This window comes from Peromyscus leucopus, chromosome 4 (assembly GCF_004664715.2).
Source record: "Peromyscus leucopus breed LL Stock chromosome 4, UCI_PerLeu_2.1, whole genome shotgun sequence".
Taxonomy (NCBI): domain Eukaryota; kingdom Metazoa; phylum Chordata; class Mammalia; order Rodentia; family Cricetidae; genus Peromyscus; species Peromyscus leucopus.
Genome location: NC_051066.1, coordinates 68,224,758 through 68,246,069, shown reverse-complemented (window position 1 = coordinate 68,246,069; position 21,312 = coordinate 68,224,758). Strand labels below are relative to the sequence as shown.

General features: G+C 49.1%; 1 protein-coding gene across 3 annotated transcripts in view; it reads left to right on the top strand.

Annotated features, from left to right (window-relative positions):
* Nucleotides 1-6,588: 6,588 nt before the first annotated feature.
* Cry2 (cryptochrome circadian regulator 2) overlaps nt 6,589-21,312 on the top strand; it is a 32,940-nt gene continuing 18,216 nt past the window's right edge. Inside the window, exons 1-5 of one of the 3 annotated variants that reach the window (XM_028878978.2) lie at nt 6,589-6,873; nt 14,678-14,786; nt 17,089-17,231; nt 18,706-18,890; nt 19,483-19,571. In XM_028878978.2, the coding sequence (XP_028734811.1) occupies nt 6,662-6,873; nt 14,678-14,786; nt 17,089-17,231; nt 18,706-18,890; nt 19,483-19,571 (738 nt within the window). In that variant the 5' untranslated portion in view covers nt 6,589-6,661. Of the gene's footprint in view, nt 6,874-12,864; nt 14,408-14,677; nt 14,787-17,088; nt 17,232-18,420; nt 18,533-18,705; nt 18,891-19,482; nt 19,572-21,312 lie in introns of those variants that run through there. The other 2 variants (XM_037205026.1, XM_028878979.2) reach the window with 2 other exon arrangements.

Here is a 21,312-nt window from a genome sequence, read left to right as displayed (position 1 = left end):
TATTAACACCAAACATTACTATTCCTGGTTGTGAACTTCATATAGTGGATATGTTCATTTATAAATGAATTCTTTTCTGTCTGGCTTCTTTTGTTTATGAGGCTCATCCCTGTCTCCATTTATAACTATAGGTTATTCATTTTTACTTCTGTTTAGTATTCTTTTGATAGAGTATAGTAAATGTATTTATCCATTCATTCCTTACAGACACTTGCATTGCTTTTTATTTAGAACTGTCACTGATAACATTCCTGTGAAGATGCCTATACATGTCTTTGGGGGCACACACACATTCATTTTTTGTTTGGTATATGCTAGAAGTTAAATTACTGGGCCGTATTGTATACTGTTTTGGGGTATCCACCAGAGAAGACTGCTCGAACAGAGATTTAAGCCAATAGAAATTCTTCACTAGCCAGCTGGCAACTACCTTGGGTGTTTGGGATCCCAAGGTGGCCCCAAGTCTTTCTCGGAGTAAGCTTTTAAAAATAAATGCCGGGCGGTGGTGGCGCACGTGTTTAATCCCAGCACTCGGGAGGCAGAGCCAGGTGGATCTCTGTGAGTTCGAGGCCAGCCTGGGCTACCAAGTGAGCTCCAGGAAAGGCGCAAAGCTACACAGAGAAACCCTGTCTCAAACCCCCCCCCCAAAAAAAACCCTAAAAATAAATGCCATCTCCAGGGTTGATATCAGTTAATGAACAGTTAGCCAGAAGTGAGCTACAGAAGCCAAAAAGCAAAGTTGGTACATTTAGAGACTTTCCCAGAACTATATGGACTTTGATAAATTAGGCCTATGTTCTCATTTTGGGTGATGGGACTGTCTACGTGCAGAGTTTTATGGCCTGGATGGTACTTGCATCATGGAGTTGGTTGTGCTAAGGTCTGAAGGCCTGTTACAATATTGTTTACTGTAGGGTAAACAGAATATAACGGCTGCTTTGGAAAGTGTGGTGACTTACACTCCTAACAGCGGTGTATCAGTGTTTCTGTTCCTTGCTGCCCCCACCCAGTACTTGATTTTATCAGTCTTCCAACTTTGCCCATCCTGGTGTGCCTATAATAGTAGCTCCTTGTGGTTTTTACTTCATGTTTCCCAATGAATGAATAGAGGTGAGCCTCTTTCCACGCATCCAGCGTCTGCTGGAGCATCCGTCCCCTGGGGTGGCAGTGTGTGGGAAGTGCACAGTCAAGCCCTGGAGGAGGAGTTCACAGCGGCTCCCTGTGTGCCTCTTTTTTGTTTGTAAGATTCTTTCAGTATTCTGGGTTTCAGCTCTTTCATTCATTTTGAGTATTTGTTTTCTGAGACAGATTCTTGCTATGTAGCCAGGCTAGCCTAGGAGTTGGGGTGATTCTGCCTTGGCCTTCATGTGCTAGGATTCCAGCTCCCAGCTCTAGACTTGAGCTCCTTAGGGGTTATTAGGGTCACCACATCTTCCTCTTTTCTGTAATTTGTTTCCCCACTTTCTTATTGTTTTTGATAAGCAGATGTTCTTAAATTTAATGCAATTCCAAACTCCAACTCAACAGCCTTTCCCTGAATGGATGTGGGGTTTTTGTTGTTGTTTTGTTTGGTTGATTTGGTTTTGTTTTTTTTTTTTTTTTTTTTTTTTTTTTTTTTTTTTTTTTCGAGACAGGGTTTCTCTGCGTAGCTTTGCGCCTTTCTGGACTCACTTGTAGCCAGGTAGCTCGAACTCACAGAATCGCTGGCTTGCTCCGATGTGGGATTAAAGGCGTGCGCCACCACCGCCCGGCCTCGGTTTTGTTTTTTATGAGACAGAGTTTCTCTGTGTAATAGCTCTGGAGTACTGGAACTCGCTTTGTAGACCAGGCTGGCCTCGAACTCATAGAATCCACCTGCCTCTGCCTCCTGAGTGCTGGGATTAAAGGCATGCTCCACCACCGCCGCCTGGCTGAATGGATGTTTTTCATGTCTTGTTCCAGAAATTATTATCTGCAACACCAAAAGGTGAAGAAGTTTGCTGTTTCAGTTTGCCCATTAGACATAGAGTGAGCTTGTATGAATGTTGATGCAATCAAGGTTCTCCTTCTGGTTTTTTGTTTTTTTACATTAGGGTACCTGGTTGACCTGTTACCATTATAGGAAAAACCATCCCCCCACACACACACATTTAACAAAGACATAATGTTATGAATAAAATGTTCAAATTTTTATTTTATGTGATTGTTTTGCCTGCCTGTATGTGTGTGTGCACCATTTGCATGCCTGGTGCCCACAGACTCCAGAGATGGCATAGGTCCTCTGGAACTGGAGTTACAGACGTCTGTGAACCACCATGTGGGTCTTGAAGACTACACCTGAGCTCCCTGCATGAGCACCAACTGGCTCTAAGCTCTTCAGCCCTTGTCCCCCAATTCTTATAGCTCTGCTTCGGGATTCTCAATTTTGAGCCATCTGTCATTGACCTTGCTCTCATGCTACACAGCACCCGCCATTCTCTACATCTCTGTTCTTCAAATGAAGAAAACGGGGCATGGAGAAATTAAGAAGCTTGTCCGAGTAAATACACCACTTACTAGTTAATGGTGGAGCTGAAAACCGAACTAAGAGAGTCTGGCGTTGCGCTCCGTGCTTTCAAAAAGCTCAGCGGCTTCTCAAACTGGACAGTTGAAAGGACGATTATTTTTGTCACTAGGTTTGGGTGTATTGGCGGCTGCACTTAGGCAGGAGCCCCATGGACTCGTACTTTCCGAGTCTGACCACTAGATGGCGTGAGCACCTTAGAGTCGCCATGCATGTCCCGCCCTCTGCGTGGTCACCTTTCCACCAATCATCAGATATTTATACAAAGGGCAGGTCCAAAACAGAATGTGTCGCATATCGTCTCCACAGAGGACTTGGACGAAAGGAAACAAACAAAACAGAACCGATCTGTTTTAAAACTCTTCGGGGAAGGCAGACAACATTCACTTCTAGCTGACCAGTCACATCCTTGAAGTACCGAGGTCTCCCCTTCGCTCCTCCTCCCCTTCTGCCTTCAGTGGGAGCAGGAGCCGCTGTTCGTTGCCCATGTGAACAGGAAGGCGAGGAGCTCTGAGGAGGCCGAAATAGAATTCAGATTTCCGTTTCTTTAGTCATGTGCAGGCTTGTTTGCCCTCTCTCTGGTATCTCTACACTCATTTTAAAGCACAAAATTCCAAAGTGGACTTCGTCCTCCAGTACCCTTTCTTCATACTGACTTCCTGGCCCTTGAATGTTGCCCAGGTAATTCACCCATGTGCTAGGCAGCCATTCTGTGGAATGAGTCATCCTTATCAACCTGAATACGCAAGCCACATCAAAGTCGATGACATAGCAAGATGGAACCACGGCACCGCTAGCTGTTGAGAACACACTGCCCCTCCCTCTTGGCTCAGATTTTACAGGCAGTGTCCATAAGAAATCACTGAGTTGTTTAGGCTTTTCTTTGTTTTTCATTGTTGCTGTAATTTTGTTTTTAATTAATAAAAGTCTCATTCACTTGGTCACTTATGGAACACGTGGTATGTGTAAGAAAAGGCATGGAAATTGCAAGGAAGGCAAAATTGGATGCAAAGCCTGTTCTGCATAATAGCAGCTGCTCACTGTGCCCATGGACCCACTACAACCCTGTTGTATCTATTAAGGAAGTGACAGGGGCTGGAGGGATGGCTCAGTGGCCAAAAGAACTACTTGTTTGTGGTGGATTCAATGAGAATTCCCTCCGTAGGCTCAAATATTTGAATGCTTGGTCCACAGTTGGAAGAACTGTCTGGGAAGGATTAGGAGGTGTGGCCTTATTGGAGGAGGTGTGTCACTAGGGTTGGGCTCTGAGCTTTCAGAAGCTGAAGCCATTCCCAGTCAGCCTTCTGTGTCTCGTGCTTGTGGATCAGATGTGAGCTCTCAGCTACTGCCCAGCACTATGTCTGCCTGCCTGGGGCCATCCTCCTCGTCATGATGGTCATAGGCTACTGTCCAGCACTATGTCTGCCTGGCACCATCCTCCTCGTCATGATGGTCATAGGCTACTGTCCAGCACTATGTCTGCCTGTCTGCAGCCATCCTCCTCGTCATGATGATCATAGGCTACTGTCCAGCACTATGTCTGCCTGTCTGCAGCCATCGTCCTCGTCATGATGGTCATAGGCTACTGTCCAGCACTATGTCTGCCTGTCTGCAGCCATCCTCCTCGTCATGATGGTCATAGGCTACTGTCCAGCACTATGTCTGCCTGTCTGCAGCCATCCTCCTCGTCATGATGGCCATAGATTCTAACCTTCTGGAACTGTGAACCTCCACATTAAATACTTTATAAGTTGCTTTGGTTATGGTGACTTGTCACAGCAATAGAAAAGTAACTAAGACACTGAAGAATAGAGTCTGGTTCCCAGCACCCGCATCAGGTGGCTCAGAACCCCCTATAGCTCCAGCTCCAAGGGATCCAATGCCCTCTTCTGGCCTTCCTGCCATCCACATCCACATGGCATCCACTGACAAACATACACATAAATAAAATAATAAAGGTAAATTAAATGATAACAACTAACAGAGAAATCAACGAGCTTGTCCAGGGTCACACAGAAGAAAAGCAAGTGGAATTTGAGTTCAGCCTCTCTATAAATAAGATAGGCAGTCCTTGACTGCAGATAGCTCACAGTTTCCAGACACAGCGTTCTGGGAGTCTAACAGAAAAAAAAAAAGAGAGAGAGAGAGAAGAATTTACTCCCTGAAAGGCCATTTGTGAAAGAACCCCCTCCTTACTCTATTTTCTTCCTGGCAGGTTCTCAGTGTTGTGGGGACCCAAGGAGACAGAAGAGAAAGGAGTATAATGCCTCAAAAGAAAAGGAATGAGGGACTAGAGAGGTTGATCAGTGGTTAGGAGTGTGTACTTTTCTTGCAGAGAACCCAACTTGTGGATGGTTCTCAGCATCCACATTGGGAGGCTGGCAACAACCTGTAACTCCAATCCTGGGAAACACTCTGTTCTGGACTCCATTGGGTGCCTACATTTATGGGCACATACTCATACACAGACACACAGCTAAACATGGCATTGAATATAATAAAAAACACATTTAATGTGGGACATCAATTCACTCAGCAAACACTTGCAGAGGAGATTCAAAAAGGTGAGGGCCAGGTAGACGCTGGGATAGACTTGAAGGCACTGGCCAGTCTGAGTCTCTTCCTTTTGATTCATGTGATCCCTCAGTGCCAAGTACTGAGCTAGACCTGGGAAATGACACTGACTGTAACTTAGCCAAGGTCCCTGCGTGTCTGGGCTTATAGCGTGATGGAGCAGACATACCATAGCTAAGAAATTCCACTAGCGTGAGCTAAGGCCAGTGATCAAACAAAGCACCAAATGAGATGAGGCGCTGTGCACGCTAGATCCGGGAAGCTGGAAAATGACAGCTGCCACAGGGAAAACAGGAGATGCAAAGACTGTGGGCTGGGGCGTGTGATTTTTATGAGGGAACAACATGTACAAAAGCTCTGGAAATGAGGATCACAGTGACGCTCTGGATGGAGAGTGGTGCCAATTAGCACCATTACATTGCTGACTAAATTCTAGATTATTTCATTGCTCATTCCCAGGTCGAGGAAGGGTTCTGAGCACCGGACCAACACAAGGACAAATGGAAACAGTCCTCCGCTTAATAGCTCCAGCACTCCTGCCCACTCAGGCCATCTTGGGCAGATGCAATATTTGCTGCACTCGATCAATCTGCAAATACTGTGCTAGAATCTCCAAAGAATCATAGGGCTTCCAAAGAAGAGGTAGGGTAAAAATGCCCTCCACATCTCAGATTCCCACACGGAATCCAGTTCAGAGTTGTAGACGATAACAGCACTGTGTCTACTAAACAGAAAGTAAATAAAATAAATTCATCTGAGGGCACAATTACTGCCTCAACCCACATCCTCTGCAACCCCTGCCCTTTCTCCCAAACTCACTTCTGCCGCATAGAAGGACTTCCTCTTCATCCTTAGGCCTTGTTGCATGCAAATGCCAAGATTCTCTGCGAGAAAGTGAGTTAAAAGTAGAAGCTTTGAAATCGGAAATTTCAGAGCGGAATCTTACTGGATTCACGGTATTGCGCAAGCCATTCAAATTGGGGCGCCCTAAGCTTGCCTCATCGGCAGAATAAGACTAACAAGCATCTGTTTCATCCGGGCTTGTGGAATGAACGTAACCGGGATGAGATGAGAATAGAAAATAGGGCAGTTTGTGTAAGGCAATCACCGCTCAGCTTGGCATGTGAACAGTACAACGAACCGCAAGTACGGGCCTGGTGACAGGTCTATCAGCCACCAGCGGGAGTCACCGCAACCCCTGTCCTTCCCAGAAGCAGGCGGGGGACGCGAAACGCGTAGGAGATCCGGGGTCCCTCCAGACTCAGCCCACGCAGGGCGGGCGGCAGCGCCATCCTGCGTCACTGGCGAGCGGCTGCCGGGCGGGGACCACACATGGTGGGAACGTGAGGGGGCGGGGCCCGCGCCGGCGCTGCCGGCCAATAGAGCGGAGGGGGTGTCCCGTCCAATCAGAGAGGCGCGCCCGGCCTCAGGGGGCGGGGCCACGTCGGGGGATCCGCGGTGTCATAGGCCGCCGGGCGGGCGCTGAGCCGGACCTGCAGTGTGGTCAGGGGCGGAGCCGCTGCCGGAGGCCCAGTCGGGGCGGCGATGGCGGCGGCAGCAGTGGTGGCGGCGACGGTCCCCGCGACGACGATGGGCGCTGACGGCGCGTCCTCGGTGCACTGGTTCCGCAAAGGGCTGCGGCTCCACGACAACCCCGCGCTGCTGGCGGCCGTGCGCGGAGCGCGCTGTGTGCGCTGCGTCTACATCCTGGACCCGTGGTTCGCGGCCTCCTCGTCTGTGGGCATCAACCGATGGAGGTGAGGGGAACCCTATACACGGCGGGGTGGGAGCCCCGAGCGGACTCCGGCTGCGGCCACCGCTGACAGAGCGGTCTGGCCCCTCTGAACGCCACGACAGTCGGGCGGGGGCGCGGGGTGGCGGGGTGGACGGGGGACGACAGAGGTCATGACTCCTCGGTGCTGACGAAACTCTCGTCAGAAACGCGAAGACCTGCAGCCTGTTCCTGACAGAATGGGGACTTTCTGGTCTTGGGCTTTTAGAGAGGTGCCAGGGGGTGGCGTGGAGAGGTGAGGGAAAGCATTCTTCGAGGGAAGAAGGCCCTCTCTGACCAAGCCTCCTCAGGCTTCCCTAAGCCTCGGATTTGTTTGACTGTCTCCCACCCCGTTTTCCCATCCTGGCTAACATCCTTACACAATCACCCTGGTGGTGATTAGGGACCCTAGGTTAGCCTTAGCCAGCATTAAAAAGACCCCAAGGGCGTCTTCGGTTAGTGCCACTTTGTGTCTTGACCTCCAGAGTAGTTCTTAACCCTTAAAATTACTATTATATGTACTTTTTAAGTTTTTTGGGAAAGGACATGCCATGGCGGTGTATAGAGTTAAGAGGACAACTTGCAAGTTCTCATTGACCATACAGCTGGCTCCAGGATTCAAACTCAGGTTGTCAGGCCACGAGGCAGGTGCCATTATCCGCTGAGCTATCTCCCAGGTAGCCCCCTTAACTGACCTGAGAGGACCCCTTCTGCAGTTACAACTTTACTAAAAAATATTCAAAGAGCATGGCATTACCCGTCAGCCCTTCCTCCTATTGTCATGGTATGATTTTTAGAGGACAGTGGACCATTATAGATAAGACTTTTAGGAGCTGATATAAGGGTAAGGAACCACAAAACCACAATGTCAAGAGCCCCTGATAACTCCCTGGAGGATGAGTCCTTCCCCACATTGTGTGACCCAATTAATAAATAGGTAGCTGATGTATTTTCTCTGTAGCCAGTATTCAAAAACAAGTTTGGATACATCATGTACCCATCACTCTTTAAATGCCTCCTAGCAGTGGCTTGATTTGTTTGCATTGTTATGAGCGATGTTTGCTTATGGCCTTGCTGCACAGAGGAGCAAGGTAATTCCCAGGAGACAGTGGCTCTCAGCACCCCATTCTTTCCTCTCCAAGAGGGGTCTGCAAGTGCTCCTAGTAGCGTGTCTATTAAATGCCCCTTCCTGTCCCATTTACGCAGAACAACAACTAAAGATAGTCCTGTGGAGAGCCAGCCCACACTGTTTTCAGGCTGCGCTATTACTCTGTCTTGCTCCAGTTTCCGTAGATAGAAGGTTGAATTTGACAAACACTGGCAAATGACCATCTACTGTGGACATTAAACCAAGCCTTAGACTTTGCCCTCCCCTTCTTTTTGGCAGTGTGCCAACCTAGACAGAGTCAATAGAATCTGCCTGTTTGTTATGTTGTCATGAAGGGTTTTTTTTTTTTTTTTTTTTCTTTCACTGAGAATGTGGGGAGCATTGCCTGTGACTGCCTCTTCCTTTGTGGTAGTGGAGATAAAGGAACCACAAAGTTGGTTGAACTCCAGTATACTAGTAACTTGGTTTTATGGGGTTTTGTGGGTCACCCTTTTGTAGTTGCACCTTCAAGAGAATGAAGCAGGAAAGGAACAAGGCAGCTCAGATGCCTGAGTGAACTCTCAAATCGTGTGGGAATGCAGATGTTAATTGAGAGTTATTTTGTGAGTTGTAGCTGGTGGGCCGCTGCTAAGTACGGCAGTGAGCTCAGGTGTGCTCGCTCCCACAGCTTCCAGAACCTACGTTTGAGTAGAGAAAGGCAAGTAAACAACCACAGTGGAGGAGGCCTGAATGCCATAAACAGAATTAGATGAGGGACAAACTACAGATGTGTTTTTAATATTGGAATCTCTTAAGGATCTTTGAAAGCTTTCTGGGCTCCCCTCCCGGACTTATGATTCAGTTGCCCTGGCCTGGGTTGGTTGTTTTTTGTTTTGTTTTTGTTTTTGTTTTTTAAGCCATTGCAGCCAAGTGTCAGAAGTGCTGCACTAAAGAACCACAGAGAGCCAGGCGACCTGGGGAGTGTGTTGCTTCAGTGCATTGACCGGAAGTCTAATTAGCTTTGGCATTTAGGAGAATGAGGCGAAATAACACCAAACAGATCGAATATGGTAGCTGCTCCTGAACCTGGCAGCAGGCACACACACTCCAGCAGCCCCGTCATCGCCCTTGCTCCTGATGGCTGGAGAGCAGGACTGGGTGCTGTTTGGTGCCCAGGGTTGGAGGCAAGGAGTTGCCCCCTCCCACTCCAGCTGCACCTCTGCATAACTACAGCATGTGTAATCTTTCGGCGCTGCTTCTGGAACTCGGGAGCAGACTAAGAGAATGGGGCTGCAGCATAATGGCCCTGCCCCCACTGCTTCAGACTGGCTCTGAAAAGTCTCTCTGGAAGGGGGGGGTCCATCTGGCAGAAGCGGAGATCAGAGTCCGTCATCTCTGTTACACTGGTTCCCTCCTGCAGATGGAATCAGATTAAAATAGCTATCGTGTCAGCTAAAGAGAAAAAAAACCGGAATACACATGGATGTATGTGCTTCTCTATGCCAACAGCACCTGTGTGTGCATGTATGTTCTGTTGCATGAAAGACTGTCATATTGCTTGCCTTGGTGAGGGTAGGGGCCTATGGGTCAGTGCTAGCTCTGTGACTCCCAGGAATGCTTTTCTTGCTCAGGTGCCATTTTCCTCTGTCCGTCCCTCCCCAGCTTTGCTGCATCTAGAAAGGAGGTGGTACAGGCAAGAACCCAAACAAAAGGCAGCTGTGAGCGGCTTCTAGATTTTAAAATGGGTCAGACTTGATCCATTTTTACTTCCCTTCCTCTCCCTGTCACAGCTTAGATGCTGCCCAGGTTCTCCTCCTACTCCGTTGAAATCGTTTTGGCTCTGGCTCTGTGCTGCATCTCTTTCAGGAGCTTCCAGAACAGAGGGAGTTATAGAAATATGTTCTCTCTTAGCCATTTCTCTCAGTAGCCAGTGATACCATCTGGGAACTCATGTTATCTGGTGAGAAAGAGCTTGCCTCATCCCAAGTGCTCGGAGCTGAATGCAGCTGGACATCTAGACTGTCGAAATGAGTGGCCTGGGAACTTGGTCAGCAAGGAGATGGAGCTGTAGTTGCTGGGAGAGCCATTGTGTTCCTTGAGCTGTTCACACTGCAATTCTAGCAAGGGCCTTCACTGTTCTGTAAGCCAAGGACACGTTTCCATTTGCCCAAGAGGGGTGAAAACTTCAATCAAGCTCTTTGTTTATTTTTTTTTTTAAGATTTATTTATTTATTATGTATACAGAAGAGGGCGCCATATCTCATTACAGATGGTTGTGAGCCACCATGTGGTTGCTGGGAATTGAACTCAGGACCTCTGGAAGAGCAGTCAGTGCTCTTAACCTCTGAGCCATCTCTCCAGCCCCAAGCTCTTTAAAATTAAGCACTCCCAAAAGAAAAAAAAAAAAGAAAAACCTATATTTCTATCTGAATGAGACTTAGGAAGCAGTCTCTGCCACAGACTGTGGGTTTAAATTATCCTTTTTGTGGGGTTTAAACTCTCTCAATTTTTAGAAGTGAATTTTTATCTATTAATATCCTGTCACCTGTCCGCCAGCCCATAATATCATTGTTATGGTGAAATAAGCTTGCTTGAAGCAGAGGAATTTGGTCAAGGACCATCTGTATCCAAGAGAACTCACTAACTCACTATCACCCCTCTCCTCTGTGTTAACAGAAAACTGTTTCTCAACACAGCCAATGCCATCCCTAGAGGAGTTCTCCCTGAGTGCAATGTGTATGTAACTAGCCTGTTCTGAAGGGGTAGCCTTCTGGAGAGTTCTTTTTTTTTTTTTTTTTTTGAGTAAAACTGAAATTTATTATAAGCCACAGTCGTCCTAGGGACCTCCATGCTATATATATAGCCTCTATGTTCTATGGGTTGTGGTCTGATTGTTCTTTATTTTATATCTAGAATCCACCTATGAGTGAGTACATACCATGACTGTCTTTCTGGGTTTGGGTTACCTCACTCGGGGTGATTTTTTCTAGTTCCATCCATTTGCCTGCAAATTTCATGCTTTCATTGTTTTTCTCTGCTGAGTAGTACTCCATTGTGTATATGTACCACATTTTTTTCATCCATTCTTCCGTTGATGGGCATCTAGGTTGTTTCCAGGTTCTGGCTATTGCAAATAGTGCTGCTATGAACATAGTTGAGCATGTATCTTTATGGTATGAATCAGCATTCCTTGGGTATATGCCCAAGAGTGGGATGGCTGGGTCTTGAGGTAGTTCGATTCCTAATTTTCTGAGAAACTGCCATACTGATTTCCACAGTGGTTGTACAAGTTTACATTCCCACCAACAGTCCTCCTGGAGTTCTTGAATGACAGTTTTCTCTGTATTTTTTGGAAATTCCAATTTGGTTTTCTCCAGTTCTGTCTGCCCTGGCTCCATGGGACTTACGTAATTCTGGTGCACATCTATTGAAAATGGTGAGCTCTGACTAGCTCCCTCCAGGGCTGTGTGCTCTGCCATGTGATCACCACTTGGAGCAAGGGTGAGGGTCAGCTGTGTTCCTTTGGAGTCCCCCTCCTGAAGTAAGGAGAAGTGGACAGGTACAGAGGAGGGTTCGAAGGGAGCAGAGAGGGAAGGCCCAGGTTCTCCCTGGCTAAGAAAGCCTAGGCCTGACTGGTGCTCTTCAGGAGCAGCTTGCTCCAGTTCCTTTGTGCTCTGCAGAGGTGATGCCATAGCACTGGCTTCCCTGTCCGTGGCTGCCTGGAGGCTAGAGACTATACGGAGACCTCCCTATGTCTTCTTCCTATTGCCTTCTGGGATGCTGTTCTAAGTTCATCCTGGGGAGGAGGGATGGTGGATATAATGAAGTATTCCTTAAGGGCCAAAAAGTTTGAAACAAAAATGTGATGTGGTGGGGGTGGGGGCTCAGTAGAAGCAAATTTGAAACAAAAATGCACTTTGTACATCAAGGTCAAAGTGAAGAGCATTCCACGGTGGAGCTTCTTGAGTTTTCATGGACAAGTGCATTCCCAGACAATCATATGGAAGGGCAAATTCAGTTCATGGCGATCTAGGATGGAGCCCAAGAGTGTGTCTGTTCTAGCAAGTTCCTGGTCATGCACAGCTAATGCTGCTGAGCCTCACACCACACTTTGGGGAGCAAAGATCTGCAGAAAAGGTGTTAGTGTGAATTGAGCTCTGGTGCTCCCTACGGACTGAGGCCTAGCCAATACCACCCACCTCAGTGTACATTGCTCAGAGCCGTGGGTGTGCTCACTGCTGAGGCTTAAGAGCCTGGTAGCTGAGAACAAACCCTGAACTGTAGGGTCCCCAGGCCACCAGTTCTGGCCAGTTGCCAAGTATATTGTGTTGGGGGGAAGTTACTTGTCTTTGAATATCAGTTTCCTCAGCTGTAAAATAGGCACGATAATAGCACCCACCTCGTGGGGTTGTCTGAGAGTTAATGCATACAAAGTAAGTAAGATAGAGCTTTGCTCCGGAAGTGCTCAGTAAATATAGCCGTTGCCATTGGGAATTGCACCATTGTTTAGTTGCTAGCTAGCTGCAGGCTTTGCCTTCTGCCTCCTGTCAGGGAAGACAAGGGTACTCATCTGTGCTGCAGAGATGCTGCAGGAAGCTCTTCTTTAGATAATGAGTCCTAAAAATAAAGCTGTGTAGAAAGCAGGTTGCAACGCACTCTAGAACCTATATTTCCTGTGCATTGCAGCCTGAATAGCTGCAGATGGATGTTCTCTGTGGTGTGGTGAGCTGTGAAGATAGAGACCCCTAAAGTGTATGGCTGGGGCATCTTGGGGGCTTCGGATGGAAGAACCTCCATCTTCCTGAGGTGTTGTGGAATTGTGCCCTGCACTGTGCCTCGCAAAGCCCCCTGTTTCAGGTGGCTAAGGCTCTCTGCTCCCTTGAGCCTTCCTTATTTTTATTTTTATTCTGTATGTGTGCTGTGGGGAGCAGCAAGGCCCAAGGGAGACCACTTCGAGCAGGCTTGTGGATCCCTTACCATTTAGAGGTGCCAGGTTTTTAAGTGAGCATTTCACAGCAGGGGAGCTTAAGGAGTAGTCCTAACAGCCTCTGCTTTCAGTCTCCAGTCTCAAGCCTTGATTGAACCTATGTGCTCTTTAGCTAAGGTGATGCTGTGGGCTAGGCTCCTGCTGGAATGTGGGCCTGCAGCATTGGCCACGGAACTGTGACATTTTGTGTACGTCAGAGGCAGGCGGGGCCTAGTTCTGATTGGCACCCTCTGGCTTCTGTAAGCCTCCAGTAGTCAGGGAATGTAGCTGGGGATCTACCCCAGGTTTTGGAGGGACCATGACGTAGAAGCTGGCCTGTTGAGGCTCAGGTCCTGAGGAGGACGATAGGCATGTGAATGGACAGCCTAGATGAGGCTTGTGTCTGTCAGAGAGAGGAATTCCAGGCTCAGGAGACTCTGAGCCCTGGAGCAGAGAGCCTACTTGACTGAAGTGATTAGAAATGGGCCACTGAGAAGAAAACATGGCTTTCAGAGTCTGATTAGCCTGGGCCTCTATGCCAGCTCAGTCACTTAATAGCTCTCAGTTTTGGTAAATTCCCTAACCTCTCTTGTCTGTTTCTTTGTCTGCAAAATAGGAATAGTTCCATTTCCTTCAAAATGTGTTGAGGGGTCAAATTAGGAAAATACAAAGCATAATAGATTCATGATCAAACTGATAGTCTTGGTTGCTTTGGGGAGGCAAGAGAGAACATTTCACTCTGTACCCATTTATCACTGGGGTTTTGAACCACATCAATAGTTACCTGGTTAAATGTTAATTTAATTTAAAACCACACACTGACAGACTCAGCAAAGGTCCATTTCCTTTCCCTGTTGCCTGGTGACCCAGTTCTCTTGCACAGGCTCATGAGTACTTGTGTCCTTATCACACACCCAAGCATGCCGCAGTATCTATCCAGAACACCTTTAAGTCCCTGCCTCTCTTGGTGAAAACCCAGTAGCCAGAGTGATGGAGAGGCCAGAAGAATAAGCAGTCAGACAAACAAAGCCCATGTGCGAGGGCTGAAGTGTCAGAAATGCCTGCAGCTCAAGCCATGCATGGTGTCTCATACCTGTAATCCCAACACTTGAGAGACCGAGGCAGGAGGATGACAAATTCAAGACCAGCCTTAGCTACATAGACAAAATGAGTGCACCATGCTTGAGGCTCAAGGGACTGTGGGACACAGAGAGGCCTGGAAAGTGAGCTACCTCCCAAACCGAGCCTCAGAGACAGCCCAGCTTGTGGGTGTGGCTTTAGTATTTAACAGACACACAGAAACAGTAATACAAGCTGCCCACACTGATCACGTGGACTCTATGCCCAGCTCTGTGCCTGAGATTTTCCTTGCATTTGATAGGATTTTCTTAGTGATTCCATGAGTACTGGCAAGTCTACAGGCTCTACTGTTAATTCTAAGCTATGGATGAGAAAACAGATAAAAAGGTTAAGTCTCTGCCTCCTATCACACAGCTATCTAGTAAGCTGGAAGTTAACCCCATCACCCCTGGACTGAGCTCAGGCCAGGCCCCCAGCCCTATATGTATCATACCAACTTTTTGGCACAAGCGGTGGCTGGGTTCTTAGGAAGGAGAGAGAGAGAGAGAGTGAGTATGTGTGTGTGCTGTGTCCTGTCATTCACCACCTCCACTCCCCACCCCACCCCACCCCATCCCACGTCCCATGTCACTAATGAGGCCTTTGTGGATTCTGCAGGTTCCTATTGCAGTCTCTGGAAGATCTGGACACAAGCTTAAGAAAGCTGAACTCCCGTCTGTTTGTAGTCCGGGGACAGCCAGCTGATGTGTTTCCAAGGCTCTTCAAGGTGAGTGTGGAGGACTGAGGGCGATTCTGCTGCCTGGCATTTCCCCCCAGAGTGAAATGCTATTCTGGCTGGCAGAATGGAAATACTGGTGCCTGTCTGGCCACTAAAATGGCTGCTAGGGAGGTTAGATGCAGAGACAGATGGTCAGTTTGCCAGCAGGGTAGAAACTGGCAAACTGGGAAAACTGGAGTTTTTTTTTTTTAAAGGGAAAAAACTCTGTAAAACCAGCATCGTGTTGGAAAGGTCCCAGCTCAGCCCAGACATGCAGTGTGCTAAGTCCTTCCACCCCACTGCCTCTGGCTTCCTTATGTCTCCTTGGCTCAAGCTAGGATGTTTTATTAGGGTTCGTTCCTGCCAAGACTTTAAGGGTGAGGTTTCCTGTCTAACAAGGGGTACTGCCCACCTCAGCTTGCTCTGCTTATTAGGGAAAAAGTCACTCAGGCATTTGAGGGAGCATCCCTGTTTCTCTGTGGTAAGCCATTAGTAAAAGCTTCATCTGAGGGCCATATTGGAGGCAAGCCCATTTATTTCCTCTTAGCCCCTTTAAAATGCATGTTTTAGGGCCCAAGCAGAGGCAAAAGTTCTCACAGATAGAGAGCATTCTAGAGCATTCTCCTTCATCCTCAGTAGCACTCCAAACTCTGTGCCAGGAGGGGAAAATCTGATGTCAAAGAAAATAGCTTCATAGTGTGTCTCCCCCATCCCATAATTTTGTACAAATCTATGAGTCACCGGACACCACACTAACACTCTCTGAGGGCTGACTGTGAGTCCTGTTCCAGCTGCTAACGCATGCTAACACCCACCCCAGAGCAGCCCCCGGGGCTAGGTTCTGCTGTCCCAGGTTTACAGGGGAGGCAAGAGCGTGCTCCCTGGCCAGGAAGTGGTCTCAGGCTCTCGGACACAGAGCTGTGTGTTTACCTGCTGTACCATATACACGCATTTGTTAGGCTGTGGCACTTGCCTACTGTGCATGAGGTCCTGGGTTCCATCCCAAGCACCACAGCAAAACCAAGACAACAGTAACAGGAAACATCGTGTCTTTCTTATTCCTCCCTCCACATTGCTCCTCCCTCTCCCAGCAGCTCGGAGGCCTAACAGGCTGTTGCTCTGAAGCATAGACCCATTGCTCACTGAGGCACTGCCTGCATATTTACTGAGCTGCTACTAGCTATCAGGCCCCTCGCTGGCTGACGAGACCATAGAGATGGGTGTACAGCACACATGATTTCTGTTGAGTTCACACGATGATGGGCAGAATGGGCAGGTCATGGGCAGCTTCATTGCCTGGGACAAACGCTGTGTGGAAATCGGACACAGGAAGCCCCCGAAGGATAGGCCATCGTTTAGTGAGCCGCTCCTGAGTCACGAAGTTTTGTGACTGCGTAATGATGCCGTCTATGCAAAGCACTTATCAGAAGAAGGGCTAAGGACACGTTTAGTACATTTGTGCTTTGACAGCTGGAGAGCCACCCTGCGAAGAACTCACTCCCCAGGCAGGATTGAACTAGGCTATCTGCCAGGGGTTCAGAGCTTTATAGGCCTGTGACCACAGACTGGTTAGATTGTTTGCGTCTTGCTAGTTACATGCTGTAGGGCTTTCTGTGACTTGTCTGGATAGCTTTCACTGGGGCAGCTTTCTCCTGGTGTTGCTAGGAGACCAGGCTATTCCTACCAGAAGTGACTGAAAGCTCAGAAGAGAATTCCCCTCTTCACAGCCTGCAGCCCTCCAGTTTGTTTTCCCCAGCCTCTGGACTGAGGATTGCTCCTCCTTCTCCAGCTCTGAGAGCCATTAGCTCTGTTTGCTTCTGGCCTTGGGAGTGTTGCTGTGGAAACCATTAAGACACTTTACATAGCACAAGTCTGCCAAGAAAACTAGGCCACAAGTTAGACTCTGAGGAGGCCTGGGAAAGGCTGCAGAGCAGGCCGGAGCTAGTGATCCTGTGTGTGTCTCCCCCACCCGTTTCCACTGTGAGTCAGTGCCTCTCTGTGGGCCAGGGGCTCCCCTGGGAACATTGTATTTATAGCTTCATTGTCCCACCTTAAGGCCACAGTGAATGCGCGGGGCCTTCCCATGGACTCCACCACGGCAGTGCTATTGGCCTGACTCTCCTGACTGCCTGCTTCACACTTTCTGAGCCTCAGGTTCTTTGCTTTCCAAGTGGATGATTGTCTGGTGCCCTTTGTTTGTTCTGTAGCCATTGTAGCATAGCCAGGATCGGGCCTGTTCACCTGAGAAGAACTGAGTGCCCCGGTCCTGCTTCTCAAACAGTCCTGAGCATAACAGATTATCTCCCCACAGGAATGGGGGGTGACCCGCTTGACCTTTGAATATGACTCTGAACCCTTTGGGAAAGAACGAGATGCGGCCATTATGAAGATGGCCAAAGAGGCTGGTGTCGAGGTGGTGACTGAGAACTCTCATACCCTCTATGACCTGGACAGGTAAGACATGGGGGCTCTTGGTAAGGTTGCCTGTGGTGAGGCGTGGTGATTTGCCCCCCCCCCCAGTGGAATTTGGACCAGTTCAGCAAGAGGGCCACCTGGCTGGTGAGGTATGGTGCTTTCTATAAACCGGACAAGAATGGGCCAGAATTGGGGGCTAAAGAAGTCACCAAGAGGTTACCCAGTTTGGATAACAAAGGCTTGGTTAAGCTAAGCCAAGCTGTGGAAGCAGGGAGGATCCGTCTCCACACAGGGTCTTCGTAAATGTGCTGTTAGCTCTTTGTGCGTCATGCTCCGCACTTTGCTGAGCTCCCAGACTCCATCTCCTGACCTGACAGACCCCACCTGTCACTCTTCCCGGCAGGTCTCTGTTCCCACAGACCTAGTTTCCAGCCCTAGGCTGAGTGCCGGCTGCCCTGCCTAGCTGGGTTTCCAGGCCGTGCATTTTGTTGCTGTTTGAGGACTCTAGAGACCCCTGCAGGGCGCTGGTAACCACAGCAGAGTCCCCTTCCCCCGTGGCCGGCCTCTGTGCATCTGTCCCCCTTCCCTACTGGAGCTGTCACCCTTCTGTTGCCCCACTGCTCCCTGCCCTCCTCCTGCAATCCAAGGCTGGCTGCCAGAAGGCCGGCTCACACAGCTGTGCACGTGAGCCAAGCCCCGGAGAGGAGGAGAGGCTCGGTGTGGAGCCCTTCCCCTGCCACGTGCCAGAGGGGGGCGGGGCTGCAGAGGCGGGAGCCAGCTCCTATGTGGGCTAACGGGGCAGTGCAGGGAGAGCAAATAGGAAGTGAACTCACCCAGACAGGCAGGCCTTGCATAAGCCTCTTCTCAGGCAGCAGGAGCCCAGGAATCTGGCTGCAAACCTCCCAAGTTTATGCTTATGAAAACAGTGGCATTCTCTTCTTCAGCCCCCATGCCTGTTCTTCTGTGTGTGAAAAATACTTGGCATACTTTACACCTCTTGATGTTGTTGCTGTTTACCATGGCCTCTGATTTAGGGAGCCTTAGCTGACCTCTACATCTCTGCTCTAGTAAACAGGGCTGATACTCCAAGCAAGGAGCATGTCACAGCCCTCACCATACATGCTGGAAGTGGGGTAGAGAGAACCTTGGTGTGGTCACATACATGCCCAGAAGGCCCATGGGGGATTTTCTGTCTGATTAGAGAGATATGGTCAGTCTCTGTCTCTAGGCTGCTCCACGTGGATACCAGGGAACCTGGAATTGAGTCCCAGCTTTGGCCCTGCCTTGCTCCATTACCTGAGGCACCTGTTCCAGCTCTCTGGGCTTCATTTTCCCTCTCGGTAAAATGGAGATACAGCCTCCCCTGCCCCCCGTTTCTACTCAGGGGTGGGACCATGAGCTGATGAGGAGAGTGACCCTCAGAGCTTCTGAGTCTGTGCTCTATTTTGGGTGGTCAGGGACCCCAAAATCAAGGGCCTCAGGAGTGACTTCAGATGTGCTTTGGGCTCCCCAGAATCATCGAACTGAATGGGCAGAAACCACCCCTTACCTACAAGCGCTTTCAGGCCATCATCAGCCGCATGGAGCTGCCCAAGAAGCCAGTGGGCGCTGTGACCAGCCAGCAGATGGAGAACTGCAGGGCTGAGATCCAGGAGAACCATGATGACACCTATGGCGTGCCTTCCCTAGAGGAGCTGGGTGCGTACGTTCTGCACCACATCACACAGGCTGCTGCTCCCTGTGTGGCTATGGCTTTCTGTTTCTGTCTTTGTCAAAGTTGGAAAATACTGGCCTAGTAGCACATGCCTATAATCTCAGAACCTGGAAGACAGAGGCAGGAGAAACAGGCCAGCCTGGGCTACATGAGACCTTGCCTTAAAAAAACAAAAAACTAACCCAGAAAAAGTTGCTATTACCCCCACACCTACCCCCATGACCAGTGAATTCTGCCTATACCCTCCCAGGCTGCTGTTTCTACTTGGAGCCTCTTTGTGTAGTCTCTTCTCTCCAACAGGAGTGGCCCCGGCTGGCTCTGGCCTGGTCACTGGGCTTCTCCACTAGGATAACTAAGTCCACCTTCCTCCTTCTGTCCCCATGCCGCCCATCTTCTCATCAGAATAAAGCTAGCCTTCTTCACTTGAAGGGTTTTCTCAGTCCCAGTAGCACCAAGTCCAAGGTCTGTGGTTTCATTCAAAGAGCAGATCAGTATGAGTAGTGGGAATTACCATCTTTATAATCATTAATCCTGACCTGCAGTGCTCTCTCTCGCCGCCCGCTGCTCCTTTTGTAGGGTTCCCCACAGAGGGACTTGGCCCAGCTGTCTGGCAAGGAGGAGAGACAGAAGCTCTGGCCCGCCTGGATAAGCACTTGGAACGGAAGGTATGGTCCTGTTTCTGAACCCCAGAACTGCAGGCACACAGCAGGGGTATGGATCAGATTCTTGTCCCTGGAGCCTCTTTTCTCCAAGTGGTTGAAAACTGGAAACTTTCTGGTGGCAGAAGTAACAGCAGCTCCTGGTTAGAGTCTGTCCCTGTGCTGGCCACTGGCTTGAGTGCCTGGTTGTATTGTCTCCCTTCATCTGTCCAGCAGTTCCACAGGCATCTGATAGATCACAAAGCCAGGCTTAGAGAGGTTGAGTAACCTGCCTGAGGCCACACCATTGGTAAGTAGCATAGGGAGGCATAGTTCCATATGCTCACACCGTCTGCACCACATTGACTTTCTTCTGTGGACAGGTTCCACTTACTGAATGGGCATCTAACCAGGCTCGGTGAATGCCAGCAATCCCAGCATTGAAGAAGGCTGAGGCAGAAGGATTGCTTTAGGTTCTAGGCCAGACTGGGCTACAGAGTGTCCCAAAAGAACCAAATCATAGAAATATTCAGTTGGTAAAGTCCATAAGGTCAATCATTTGGTGTCAGATGGCCCTCCCCACCTTTGTTTCCTCTACAGCTTTACTTCCCGTTTGCTTAGACCCAGATAGCAAATGGCCCACCTATGTGGTGGGACTCAGCAAGAAGAAGGAGGGAGTCTGAGGCCCCAGAGGTTCTGTCCCACAATGTCCATAGTCCTCACCTGCCTGTGACCAGAGGAGCAGAGCAGCTTCCACAGACTGAGGACTCTTGCCTCCTAGTTCCCTGGTGCTGTAGCCTCTAGAGTCTGGCCCTTAAAAGCACAGCTTTTTCTGTCCCCACTCAAGTGACATGGCATTTTGCCAGCAGCCAGATGATAGCAATGGAGCTAGGGTCCATGGCAGCCTGCTTAGGAAGGACGCTTTCCAAGCCTCAGGAGTACCCATCCAGCACTGAAGGCTGTGCTGATGGCCCCATCCTCCCTCAGCTCAGCAGACTCAGTATTCCCATCCTCCAGTCTGAGTCAGCAGCTACGAGGGACCAGCTTTCTACGTCCATCATGAGCTTTGCCCAGGGCTGGGTTGTAGCATGGTGGGAGAGTGTTTTCAGACATGCTCAAACCCCTCATCGTCCTAGCAGCAGATGAAAGGGAAAAACAAAGCACTGTGCCCAGAGTCTTAGGCTGTTTGCAGGCAGAAATGGGGTCAGGTGCAGGGGTGGAGATGACCAAGGGAATGGCAGGAAGAGCAAGACTCAGGAGTGTCAGAGTTATTAACCTGTGGCCTATAGAGTCTCTGTTTTATTCCCGTAAAAGTATCTTGTAGAGGACTGCCCCTAAATCATCAAGTTGGGAGCCTGTTTCCTTACACCCCTGGATGCCAGCCCACTCCCCACTCACTGGGGACAGCCAGAGGTGTTGAGTTGAAGAAATTAAACTTTTTGGTTCTTCATATCTGAAGGGAGCAGCCATTTATATCAGGATGTTCTATGAGCCAGAAAGGCTGATGAGCAGGACAGACATGGAGAAGCTTCCAGAAGAACATTTTGTATAGTTACGGATGGCCTAAGGGTTAGGAGAGCAGCAGGGTTCAGAGGGCTGCAGGAGCAAAGAGCACCAGGATTAATTATCAATCGGGGGTCACTTTCAACTGGCTTTTGAAAGAGAAGTTTTTCAAACTAATCTGAGGAATCTAAGGTGCAGCTTTTGGGTATAGATAGATCCAGGTGTCCCGAGAACATTTGAGTAGATGTCCTCCATCTCTTGACCT